This window comes from Malania oleifera, chromosome 7 (assembly GCF_029873635.1).
Source record: "Malania oleifera isolate guangnan ecotype guangnan chromosome 7, ASM2987363v1, whole genome shotgun sequence".
Classification (NCBI taxonomy): Eukaryota; Viridiplantae; Streptophyta; class Magnoliopsida; order Santalales; family Ximeniaceae; genus Malania; species Malania oleifera.
In genome coordinates, this window is record NC_080423.1 from 1,960,691 (window position 1) to 1,974,024 (window position 13,334).

Here is a 13,334-nt window from a genome sequence, read left to right on the forward strand (position 1 = left end):
TGGAAAATAGTTTTATTTTCCATTTCAAATTTCTCAAATAATTGCAAATCTGCTACCTTGTTTTCCAGTTTTTCTAAATTTGTGTAGGAAAGCAGTAAAAACATCTTTTTATCCAAAGAGTGAAAGTTGCCAAAAGCAAACAAGATGATATGCAACTTGCAGTATATGTTATATTTAAATTTATTAAAATTGACTAAAAATCATTTAAAAAAAATTAGTATGTGAGATTTTGGGATCAAAACATGTGAATCTCTATGTTTTTAACAAGTTTACTATTGCAAAAAATGAATTCAGGGACATGGTGTTTGGTACTTTCGCAATTTTTGCAATGGCCAATATCATGATGCTGTGACTGTTATTGTTATACAGACAACAACAACAACAAAACCAAGCCTTAGTCCCATCAAGTGGGATCGGTTATATGAATCATTTTCCCCTAATTTACGTGATCATGGACCATTTCTTTTCATAGATTAAGGGATATTAAATCCTTACTCACTATCTCCTACCAAGTTATTTTAGGTCTACCCCTATCCCTTTTACTGCCCCCCATAGTAACTAACTTACTCTTTATCACAGGTGCACTATGTGGCCTACGTTGCAAGTGTCCATACCATCTGATTCGTCCCTCCCTTATCTTATCTTCTATAGGAGTTACACCTAACTTACCGCAAATATGTTCATTCCTTAATATATCTATCAATGTTATACCACTCATTCATCTAAGCATTCTTATCTCGGCAACTTTTATTTTTTGGATATTATGTTTCTTCGTCACTCAACATTCCGATCCATATAGCATAGCTGGTCTTATATTTGTCATATTTGTCCTATGAAACTTCCCTTTCAATTTTAAGGGTATTCTACGATCACAGAGCACACTTGAAACACTTCTCCATTTTACCCCACCTGCTTTAACTCAATGCATTACATCATCTTCAATTTCTCCTTCAGCTTGCATGACAGATCCAAGGTATCGAAATCTAAAAGTGCTATTTATTTGTTCATCATCAAGTTTAACTTTGTTTCCAATATTCCTCCTATCATTACTAAAATTACATTTCATATATTCTGTCTTATTTCTACTTATCCTAAAGCCTATAAATTCCAAAGCTTCTCTCCATAATTCTAACTCAATCTCTACTTCGTCCCTAGTTTCATCAATTAATACAATATCATCTGCAAAAAACATATACCATGGAACCTCCTTTTGAATACTCTTAGTCAATTGGTCCATCACTAAAGCAAAAAGATAAGGACTCAAAGCAGATCCTTGATGTACACCTATGGTAATTGGAAATTCTTTAGTTTCTCCATCTATAGTCCTTACACTAGTCATTACTCCATTGTACATATCCTTAATGATATCGGTATACCTACTACATACACCCTTTTTTTCTCAAACCCACCATAGAACCTCCCTAGGTATCCTATCATATGCTTTCTCAAGGTTAGTAAATATCATATGCAAGTCCCTCTTCTTTTCCCTAAACTTTTCCATTAATCTTCTTAAAAGATAAATAGTTTCTGTGGTAGATTTCCCAGGCATAAAACCAAGTTGATTTTCTGAGACCATTGTTCCTAGCCTTAATCTTTGTTCAACTACTCTTTCCCATAGTTTCATCGTACGACTCATAAGTTTAATTCCACGATAGTTATTACAATTTTGAATATCTCCTTTATTTTTGTATATAGGTATTAAAGTTCTTTTCCTCCATTCATCTGACATTTTCTTAGTTTTTATAATTATATTAAATAAATTAGTTAACCATATAATTCCGTTATCACTTAAGCATTTCCAAACTTCAATTGGGATGTTATCTGGTCTCATTGCTTTCCCATTTTGCATCATTTTTAGTGCAAACTTAACTTCATTAACTCTAATTTTGTGAATAAATCTCATATTTGTAGTCTTTTCCTCATTTGACAATTCTAAGTTAAGCCTTCTATTTGGCTTTCATTAAACAACTTACTAAAGTAACTTCGTCATCTTTCTTTAATGTCTTCGTCCTTAACCAAGACAATATCATCCTCACTTTTCATACATTTTACATTTCCTAAGTCCTTACTTTTCCTTTCTCTAGCTTTAACAAGTTTAAATATATCTCTTTCCACTTCTTTTGTACCTAATCTATCATACAAACTATTAAATGATTTATATTTAGCTTCACTAACGGCATTTTTTGCATCTTTTCTTGCCTCCTTATACTTTTCAAAGTTATCCCTGTTTCTACATTTTTGTCACGTTTTGTACCAAATTCTTTTTGTCATTATGGTTTTTTGTACATCTTTATCCTACCACCAACTTTCTTTTCTATTCGAGAATCTTTTACTTGATTCACTTAAAATCTCTTTTGCTATCTTTTTAATAGAGTTAGCTAATCTACTCCAAAGAGTATTTGTATCTATCCCATCCTCTATAGTCCAATCTCCATCTTTGATCATTTTATCTTTAAATTTTATTATATTTTCTCCTCCTAGGTTTCACCATCTAGTTCTTTTACACTGGTTTATTTGATCCTTTTTCTTCCATTTTTAATATATATATATATATATATATATATATATATATCTAACATTAAGACTCTATGTTGTGTGGTTCGGCTTTCACTTAGAATAACTTTACAATCCTTGCATGATAAATGATCTACCCTCCTAGTTAAAGAAAAAAATCTATTTGACTTCTATTTTGTACACTTTTAAAGGTTATTAAGTGTTCTTCTCTCTTCTTAAAACAAGTATTCATTATACTATAGTGAAGTCTAAGATCATCTCCCCAGACTCATTTTTGTCTCCATATCCATATCCTTTATGTATCCTCTCATAATTTTTATATTCCCTTCCAACATGTCCATTCAGATCTCCTCCTATAAATATTTTCTTAGTCCCTGGTATGCCTTATATAATACTATCCATATCTTCCCAAAATTGTCTCTTAAGATTTTCTGTTAAGGCGACTTGAGGAGCATAAGCACTAATGATATTTATTACCTCTTGTCCTAATACCATCTTGATTTTTATAATTCTATCCCCTATTCTAGTTACATCCACAACGCTATCTTTTAAGTTTGTCTATAATAGTGCATAATCCATTCTTATGTTTTTCTTTTCTAGTGTACCAAAATTTAAATCCTGATTTATCAATTTCTCTAGCTTTCTCCCCCACCCACTTAGTTTCTTGCAGGCAAATTATATTAATTCTTCTTCTGATCATTGGATCCATAATTTCCATACTATTACCTGCAAGTGTCCCTATATTTTAAGTTGCTAATCTAATCCTAGTTTCTTGAATTAACGTCTTTACCTACCTACTTCCAGAATGATGTAGGAAGCCTCCCTTATTTGACATCGTACCCAGGCGCCGACTTGGTGCGTCACTTCGGGGCGACAAACTAGCCTATCCTCGCTCACTTTTCGCTACACCTGGGTGGTTCAAGTGCAACGCCTCGCTCGTAGGGACGCCCTAGCAAATATTCGGTAAGGATTCATATCATAGTGATCTAACAAATTTTACGTTGGCTGTCAGTTACCTAATGCAACCCTCCTCCTTTACCCAGGCTTGGGACCGGCTGTGTGTGAAAAATATTAGGACATTAAGTGCATCATAGGCGGAGTTTTTAGAACCATGATAGTAGCTACTTTCTTAAGTTGGCAAGTTATTGAATGAGCAATATTTTGTAATCTTTTAGTGAATATTTATTGTTGCATTTATCCCTAAATTTATTATGGTAGTGCAATATATATATTGGATATAGAATGAAAGGGTAAAAAAATTCATTTCATTAATGATGTATGTCATTTTTTAACGTTATTTTGTCTATAAATTATAAAAAAGAGGGTTTTTTTGTGTTAGCTATCAAAACCTTGGGGGATGCAGTGTTATTTTTGGAGAAGAGTGGGTGGCTCTGGAAACTATCTTTGATTTTTTAATGGTGACGTTTTGGGGCTTTGGAAAGAATAAAACAGGGAGGAATTTTTGGGTTTGCACGGTTCTTTCGGTGCTGTGGATGATGTGGATTGAAAAGAATGCCAGATTTTTCAGAGATAAGAAGAACCCCCCTTCTCTACTCTGGGAGACAATCATTTTTATGCCTCTTTTTGATCACGTTCTTTTGGGATTAGCTTTTATGACCTTCCCAACCACTGTTTTTTCTTTTTTTTTCCTAGGTATTTTATCACAAAATAATAAATTGTATAATATTAGGTATCAAAAACATAATATAAATAAAAGTAATAAATATAAATGGATAAGGAAACAGTGGGTTCCATTTATTTTCAAGGGTTTATCTTTGTCTGATGTCCAAAGAGATTGGAAGGCTGCTTTAATGTAATTGCGATTCTTTGTTAGTTTTCAGTTTTGTCCTAGAGGATTTCTCATCGTCCACTCTTTGTAATTATTCTTTTCATTAATAAATCCTTTTTTGCTAACAAAAAATAAAAAAAGTTATCATGCTATTTCTTTATCACCTAGGCATTTGCAAACTTGAATTGGGATGTCATCAGGTCATTTAGCTGGTGCTATTTTTCATCTTCTTTAATGCAGTAAATCTTAAATTTTAGCCTTTTCCTCATTTTTCCATTGTAAGTTGATTCCTTCTACCTGGTTTTCATTAAATAGCTTATTAAAATAAGTTTGCCACCTTTATTTTACATCTTTTTCCTTAACTAAAACATTATTATCCTCATTTTTATGCATTTGATATTACTTGATTCTTTGATTTTTCTTTCTCTAGCTCTAACTAGTTTAAATATGCCTTTTCCTCCTTCTTAGTACATAGTTTGGTATATAAATTATTATATGCTCTACATTTAGCTTCATCAAAAGCTTTTTTATTTGCGTCTTTCTTGCTCTTTATATTTTTCAAAGTTTTCCATGTGTTTCTATATTATTTCCATGCCCTTTTTTTAATATAATAAATATATATTAAGAGAGAAAGAAGATAAAACCAGTAGAGGATAAGGGTTCCTCAAAGAAATATATTTTTGCCGTTTCTTAAACTACATCTTTTTTGTCCTAACTCAGATGCAAAACAGGATCAGAGGGAGGCAGGGTTTTGTTTGTTTGTTTGTTTTTTTTCTCCTTTCTTTTGTTTAATTCCCATTAATTTCATTTTTTCCTCCTTGTGAACAAGCTGAAAATTTTTTGGTGATTTTTTGAACTAAAAGAATATATTTTGACTCATCTAAACTGCATTTCTCGTAGTATGTTGTTGTCTCCTTTAAAATTTTGTCGACTCTCCTCTTTGGTGTAAAAAATGACGAGGAAGTTATTTTATGATTCTTTTATAACTAGAGTAATTTTGTTGGATCCTGTTTCTCATAGTATGTTGTTGTCTTCTTTAAAATTTTGTTGACTCTCCTCTTTGGTTTAAAAAATGACTAGGAAGTTATTTTATGATTTTTTTATAGCTAGAGTAATTTTGTTGGATCCTGTTTTTTTTTTTTTTTTTAATTGTGATATTTTCTCTATAGCTATTTTAGTGCTTTCTTCTAAAACTGTCAAAGTTTGATACACATTGTTGGCCTACAACCTAACAGCTTAAGGTTTTATGTGAAGTGGTAATCTAACCAAAACCCTTCGGCTAGAAAACCCTTTTAGTTAATTTTTCCCAATTCCGAGCTTTTGATAAGTCAAAAGTAGTTTATGTGTCCTAAAGATCTACTTGGTTTGATCATTCTGGGCACATAATTCTAACTAAATTTCATATATGGTGAGAAAACTTTTAAGAACATTGATGGAAAAAATTTGAGTATTTGAAGGGTTTGATATTGTGGTTAAACTTACCTGCTTAGGCAAATTTGTTCTACACTTGTTGCACCAACTGGATCGCTAGATGGTGGACATTTTCCTCCCAAATTTTATGTAATTTTTTATACTATGTGCTGGCAATATTTTAGTGGTTCTTGAGATATATCAAGATAATTTTATACACCAATTGGAACCACTAGATGGTGAATTTTTTAACTTTTTTATTTTTTTGTAATTTTTATACCATGGCAAGATTCTATCTGTTATTGAGATATATCACATATAATTTTTGAAAGAGAAGTGGAAACTTTGTGGTGTAGTAAACTTGCCCTTCATTATGAGCTATGTTTTGGCAATATTGGGACGAGAGTGGGGGAAGGTATTGCATAAGAGATGTTGCGGAGCAGAATGTCTGTAATACGATGAAAGTTTGCTTGCTTAAAAAAACTTTTGTTATTGTGGCAGTGTTGGAATGGAGGTGTTGATGGTATTGCAACTGCAACAATTATGCTCCTTGGAGATACTTGCACCCGTGGCTGTAGATTTTGTGCAGTGAAAACCAGCAGAAATCCTGCCCCACCTGATCCAAAGGAACCGGAAAACACTGCAAAGGCTGTTGCGAGTTGGGGGTAGGTTTTGAAAGCAGTCAATTGATTTTTTCTAGCTTTTCTTTGTGCTTTTTTAATCTGAACTATTAAAGGATGTGTAGGCAGTTCTCAGGCTGCCTTTTTTCTCATATTGTTGAAAAAAGTCCCATGTATTCCTGATTAAAATAAATTTTTTCTGATGGGTAAATTAGTGAATTAATACTTTTTATTGCTTTTTCAATTTTACTGCCCATAACTCCCAAAAAAAAAAAAATAAAGTTACCAATAACTTTCAAAGAAATGTCTGCAACAAATGGAAGCTGTGGAGCACATGTGATCACGTGCCTCTATTTAGTGGTCTAATAACGGAATCTTCCACGGGCTTTCAAAAAGCAGGTGAGCTTGATGCTGTGAGATGGTCCCACTTTTTACTCAAAGAAAACCTTTTTCAGTGATATCAACTTTTGGAATGAAAACATTTTACAAGCTTATAATTCATAAAAGGGTATTCTTTCTGTGAATTCTATTGACATTGGGCAAATAACAGTTGAATGGTGTGGTCGTTGACATGCCTATTGTGGATTGTGATATTCTTCATATTCCTTGGGATGATTCATTTGCTGGTTCCTTTCAGAACAATTTCTTGATCAACGTCCTTTTATCTCTTTCTTTTTCCCACTTTCATCTCAGGATTGGAGGAAAGCTGATGAAAAAAACTATTGTGTGTCTCCAAGGAGTGACCTGCTTGTGCCTTAGATGACATTCATTAAATTAAACTTCAGATGAGTTAATTGTTTAAATTTCTTTGCACCATGGGTGGAATAATTGATAATTTCACTTGCTTCCACCAGTAAATTTTATTAAACATCACTCTCAAATTGATATACCCAAAATTGTTTGTTTAGTCTAGGCTTATAATTTGGAATGGCCATGATTGTGGTTGATACTTACACATGAAGCCAGAAGAGATGTTGTCAAATATGTTAGCATCCACTTCGATTGTTGAGGAGATCACAGGGTTTTTTAGGAACCTATGGTCCTATAGTTGGAATAAAGTTTATACCTATGATTGAGGGGTTGGACTCTTGCTCTGTTTCAGGTGATAAGTTACTGGAGAGGCCTTTTATGGAGGAGTTAGGAAACTGGTTTTTTGTTGTGGAGAGGGATAGAGCCCTGAGGCATGATGGTTTAATTTGTCTTTACTTTAACTAATTTTCTAAAAGTTTTGCTAGCGTTACTTTCATGCTAATGGCGGGTCTCATACAAACCATACATGTCATTGATGTATTTAATTTTTAATATATTAGTTCCAAAACTTGCATCATTATGTCTATTAATCATTTCTAAAGTTTCATAAAAGAATTCTGTACTCTACTTATTTCCATCATTTTTCCAAATCAAAATCGAAGTTGACATCAAAATTTTCGCACTTTTGAAGCTCCGATTTTATTTTGAAATTGAATTTAAGACCTTGGTTGGTGTTTTCTTGATATAGCTTTTGCTGGTATTCATCACAATTGGCTGGCTTTTTTAACCTATTTTGGTTTTCTTTGTGTATTCTATCCAGGTGTAGGGAATCCCCATCTTCACAGTTCCTTTCCTTTCCAAGAAAAAAAAATCATATTAAGCATATTAATATGTTTTAGCTAATATCTACATTCATATCTCTTTCCCCATTTTTGTTTGTTTTAGTGGCTAATATTTTGAGTAGGACGGTGGACAGGGCTGTGGATAGAGATTTAGTGAAAGGGTTGGAAGTGGGGAGAGAGGGGATTAGGGTCTCGCACCTTTAGTTCACTGATGATACCATCTTCTTTTTAGAGGATAATAGTCCCTCCTTTTTGAATTTTTTGTATCTCCTCCACATTTTTGATAAGATTTTTGGGCTTAAGATTAATAAGGGGAAGAGTGGCGTTGTGGCTATTGAGGGGGTTTTCTTGAAGTGCGCTTTGATGGGTGTTAGTACAAGGCGAAGAAGGGTCCAAGGGAGCTTGAAAATTTAAAGTGCTGAGGGAATTATGACGGAAAGGGATTGAAAAGTGGTTTTTTCGGTTATTTTTATTTGTTATTTTTGAATTTTCATCTCTATTATTATTTTTTGTTTTGTTTTAGTTTTTTTATTTTTTCAAGTGGACCTCTCTCCCCTTAGGTTGTAACTTCTCTTTGTCAATTTAATATACCTTCTTTTATTATCTAAAAAAAAATATGCCTGACAAGAGTGTTAGGAGTGGTCTACGGTGGTGGGTTGAAGTGTTTTGGATTGGCTGCTGTCCTATCTAGGGGTTCGTTTGGGGGTACCCTAGATCTTTAAGTTTTAAAAATCCTGTGGTGGAAAGGATTTCTGGGAGATTGGGTGGATGAACAGATGTTTTTTTTTTCCTTCTCTTAGTGGTAGAACTATGATCATCCAGGCTTGTCTTTATAGTATTTCTTTATGCTTTGTTTCAATTTTTAAGATTTCGGTTGCTAGAAAGATTGAGAAGATAATGAGGGCTTCTTGTGGTATGGGATAGGGGGTTTTAGGGATCATTTGGTAGGTTGGGAAGTGGTGGGTAGGTCTAAATGGGAGGGTGGTTTGGGTATTGGAAACTTCGTGTCTAAAACACAACTCGTCTGGCTAAATAGCTTGGGCAGTTTTCGCTAGAGAATTCTTCCTTGTGGCATATAGTTGTTAAAAGTGAGTATGGATTAGACAAGAATGGGTGGGATACTAATTTTAGATTTGGATGTTCTTTGGAGAGTCCGTGGAAAGCTATCTTTCAGATTTATCCCCTCTTTATTCCCCATATTAAACTCCTGGTGGGAAGGGGTAGTAATGTCCCTTTCTAGAAAGATCCTTGGTTGGGGAATGTAGATTTGTCCACCTCTTTTCCACGCCTCTTTTGCTTGAGCTCAGGGCAGGATGGTAACATTTCCCTTTTTTGTTGATCCAGGTGGTCCTTTACCATCTTTGGAAGATGATAGTTGGTCTTGGTCTTTGGATCCTTTGGGGGTTTATTATTGCAAATCTTTTTGTGATTTTCTGACTAGGTCTACCTCATCTTTTCCTCTCTATAAATCCATTTGGAAGGCCAAAATTCCTTTTAAAATTGAAGCTTTATCTGGTTGGTTGTGCTTGATAGAATTAATACTAATAACTTGCTGCAGGTCAGGAGACCTTTGAAGACTCTTATCTCCAGACACCTGTGTTCTTTATTTTAACCGTTCAGAATCTGCATCACATTTGTTTATACATTGTGATTATGCTTGGAGGGTATTTGGTATTTAAGTGAATTTTGGGTGAGTTCAGAGGCGGTGGAGGGCTTCTTGGCATCTTTTGATTAGTTTGGCAAGAAAAAGGAAGGGGCAGTGCTTTGGAAATGTACTTTCTTTGCAGTATTTTGGGGGTTGTGGATGGAGCATAATGCATGTATTTTTGTAGGGAAGAAGTCGTTGTGTACGCTGGTTTGGTAAAAGATACTTTATTTGGCTTCTCTTTGGTGTGTGGGGCAGGGGAATTTTAAGGGGGTGAGCTTTTCTGACATTCAGCGCAATTTGCATTATGTGTTGAATTGTTAGTTTGTGCAGGTTTTATTTGTCCTTTTTTAGCTTACGGTTTTTCTTCCCCCGGATTTTCCTGGCTCTGTTAAGGAGATGTCTTATTCTCGTGGTTGTATATTCTTAATTTTTTAATGACATTATTCTTTTACTATATATAAAAAAATTCTGAAAATTTTCGTTCATATCTTGCAATGAACTTTGTTTTCAATGAAAAAAAGAGAAGGCTTTGCATCACAAATTTAAATGTGAAAGAAATGTTGCTGCATAGTCAAATTTTTGGAAAAAAATTATTGAAATTTTGAGATTGGAAATTTTGATTGATAATTTTGTACAATAGCATATTGACTGTTGGTGGTGGAAATTGAAGAGCTGCTGTAACCCTATTATAGATGAGCTAGTGCACTGCTTGTAATGAGCTGCATTCATTGATATGACCTCATTTTCAGAGGTTTTAACCTTATTGTCCATGTTACTGGCTTTATTCCCACTTCAAAGTTGGAGTCTAAGTTTGATTATCTTTTTTATGGTATTGCTGCACTCATCAATTCGGAACTACCCAACTAAGGCACCAGAATGACAGCTTACTGTATGGTTGTAGTATTTTTATGGCCCCTAAAAAAAACCCCTATTAAGAATCACCAGGATATTTGACAGAGTAGCCATATTCTTCTTTGCTTGTGCAGTATTATGGCTTTGAGCATGCTTGAAAGCATATCTGTCGAACCTCTATGAGGGTTTCTCTCAAAATGTAGAGCATGTATGCAGTGCAAGCTCAATTTACATTATAAGGTAAGGAAGACTATTTTATATAAAAAAAAAGAAAAAAAAGTTAAGGAACAACAGGGGGGGGGGTGGGGGGGAAAGAATCTTGAATAAAACATCTTGGGGGAATTTTATTTTGTGTTTTACTTTGAAAAAGGAATTGGCTTGTACCCTTATATATAGAATATGTGTGCTTGATGGGCCCCACCATTGTGCATTTGCACATTCTTTTCTTTGCAACTTGAATCTTTATGTTGATGTACATTTTTTTTTTGTATTTATTATACTTGTAAAAAACCAAAACTTCTTAATGGTTATTTTGTTGAAGATTTAATAATGGGTTGTTTATTTTTTTTGGTTTCTGTTGTTTAGTGGGATATATAGTTGTAACAAGTGTTTGAACCGTTTGATGATCTACATGTGGTGGGAGGGAAAGGCAGCCCCCTTTGCGCCAGGGGACTGGCACTATTGAAGGTCTCTAGGATATTCTGGTACAGAGTATCGGTTTTTTCAATTCTATTCTTATTCCTACACATGTGCTTGAACAGAAGGATAGCCATATAGCATAAAAAAAAAATTTGTTGGACTGTTGAGTTTCCCTGGCAGAAAAACTCAAGGCATGGGCTCATTGGGCGGTGAGTGTTAACATCGATTTCAAGGGTGAACTGAAAATGTTGGCAAAAAACTCTGTGTCATCAGGACTGATGTGTTTGCACATGTTTGCTTTTACTCTGAGACTGTTGATGAAACACGGTTCTTCAGCGGGATTGAAGAGATCTCGGGGCAAGGGTGAGTGAGTTAACAGTAATGCATCCATTATGGAATTGAAAAAATTATACAGTAAATTTTAGGTATCATTAACTAGTAGCTTCACGAAGCGAGTGCTTGTACCGTAGGAGCTTTGATGTCCACAAAAGTAATGGATTGTCAGAGAGGGCCAGACAGGAAATGGAAATTCTCTAATAAGGCTTGAGTGTTGAATGGTTGGTAGTGGTTGTGGTCCTTTTTTGGGGGAGGAGAAGGGAGTTGGGGGAGGGGGGGTTTTTTTTTGGGGGTTGTTTTTTCTTTGAGCAGAAGTGGAAGGGGCATCCAATGTTTGGGGGGATGGTGGGGGGACAAATGGGGGGGGTTCCTCCAATGGAGAAAACGTCGAGATGTTCAGTTTTTTTCAGACCACTAATCCGAGGGGAGGCGATAAATTGTTGGTTGATGGTTGAATGTTTGATGAAAATTATTGATGGTTAGGGTGAGAAAGAAGGGAAAGGAGGAAATGTGTAACAAACAAGTAGGGGCTGTTTGGAGGACGCGTAGTAGAAAAGGTGTGAGAGTAAGGGATTTATCTTAACAAAAGAAAACCCTGATCAAAAACCTATTATAATCAAGACGCTCGAATGAGGGATTTATAGGGAGAACTTGCCATCGTTTTCACCAGGGTGTTGCGAAAATCTTGCAATTGTAAGATAGCTAAAAAAATTAGTCTATAACTTGTGCAAATTACCAAGTTTGATTTTGGGCCCCCAATTTAAGATTTTAGAGCCAAAATGGTAAGTGACAACATTTAGATTTAACAAGGATATCAAAAAGATCCCTACTCCCAAGTTTCATGACGTGTTTGGAAAAGTTGGGCCTACAAAAAGAAAACTGGGCTGTTTTTGAAAAATTTAGGGCACACACAACAAAAGGCCACCTTACTTAGGGGTGTTTTATTAGCCTACAAGTAAAAGTGCACTTAGAAATTGAAAAACGAAGACAAACGTATTGCATGCTCAATTATTGTCTCGCAAATATGATAGAAGGATAGAAAGAATTATCGGAAAGAAAAAATGAGATAAATGATTTTGAATGATTAAATTGGAAAAAAATGTGGTATGTTTAGTAATGAGAATGAAGATTTTGAAATTCCTAATGATAGGATTTAATATAAGAGGGGGAAAGCAAGTGAATTTTGGGATGATTTGATGTCTTTGTTTATTACAGATGGCATGCAAGAAAATGTGTTCAACCAAATTGAAAAAACTCGTTCCACTATTAATTGGAATGGTGATGATGTTGTACTCTGAATGAAATTTTCAATGGAAAAAGTGAAATAAACCTTTTTTAAAAGGGAAAAAAAAAAAAACCAAAAAAAAAAAAAAAAAAAGTGGACTGTTGGACAGTAATGAATGGAACTGGCATGGAGATGGGATTTGGGATTGGGAAGTGGTGGGATGGGCCTGGCAAAAATTCGATATGTCCTTTAGAGATTGTGGCTGAGAGAAGATTTCCCTTTGGATAAGGTGCTTTTATTTTGATATTGTTGTGTGGTGTTAGGGAAGTTGCTAATTCAGCTAGGAAGGTTTTTGTGTGCAATTGCAGTGGCAGGGTGAGTTTCTGAATCTTCCTGGTTGAACGTCCTATTTTCAATTTTTCCTTGGAGTAGCACTGTTATTGGGGGCCTGTCTCCTTTGTTTTGAGAATAGTGGTTTGGATCATGATTCTTTCAATACTATTTGATAGGAATTCTGAAGCTTTAGGATTGGGTGGCTGGTGGGAGGGTTTGGGCCGGGTTTCTATTCATGCGGAAGTCTTTCAATGTCTTCAAATAGATGTTGCAAACCATACGTGGCACCGAGAGTGTCCCTGTGTTTTTCACTCATTACGTATTGTCATTACGCGCACCATCCGCAGTTTGTGGTCACCCTTGTGCATTACTCTCC

The 13,334-nt window shown here is 34.8% G+C and overlaps 1 protein-coding gene across 1 annotated transcript in view; it reads left to right on the forward strand.

The window, feature by feature from the left end:
• LOC131160195 (lipoyl synthase, chloroplastic) overlaps window positions 1-13,334 on the forward strand; it is a 31,263-nt gene that overhangs the window by 6,083 nt on the left and 11,846 nt on the right. Inside the window, exon 2 of the mRNA XM_058115598.1 lies at window positions 6,215-6,378. Coding sequence (XP_057971581.1) covers window positions 6,215-6,378 — 164 coding nt within the window. The remainder of the gene's footprint in view (window positions 1-6,214; window positions 6,379-13,334) is intronic.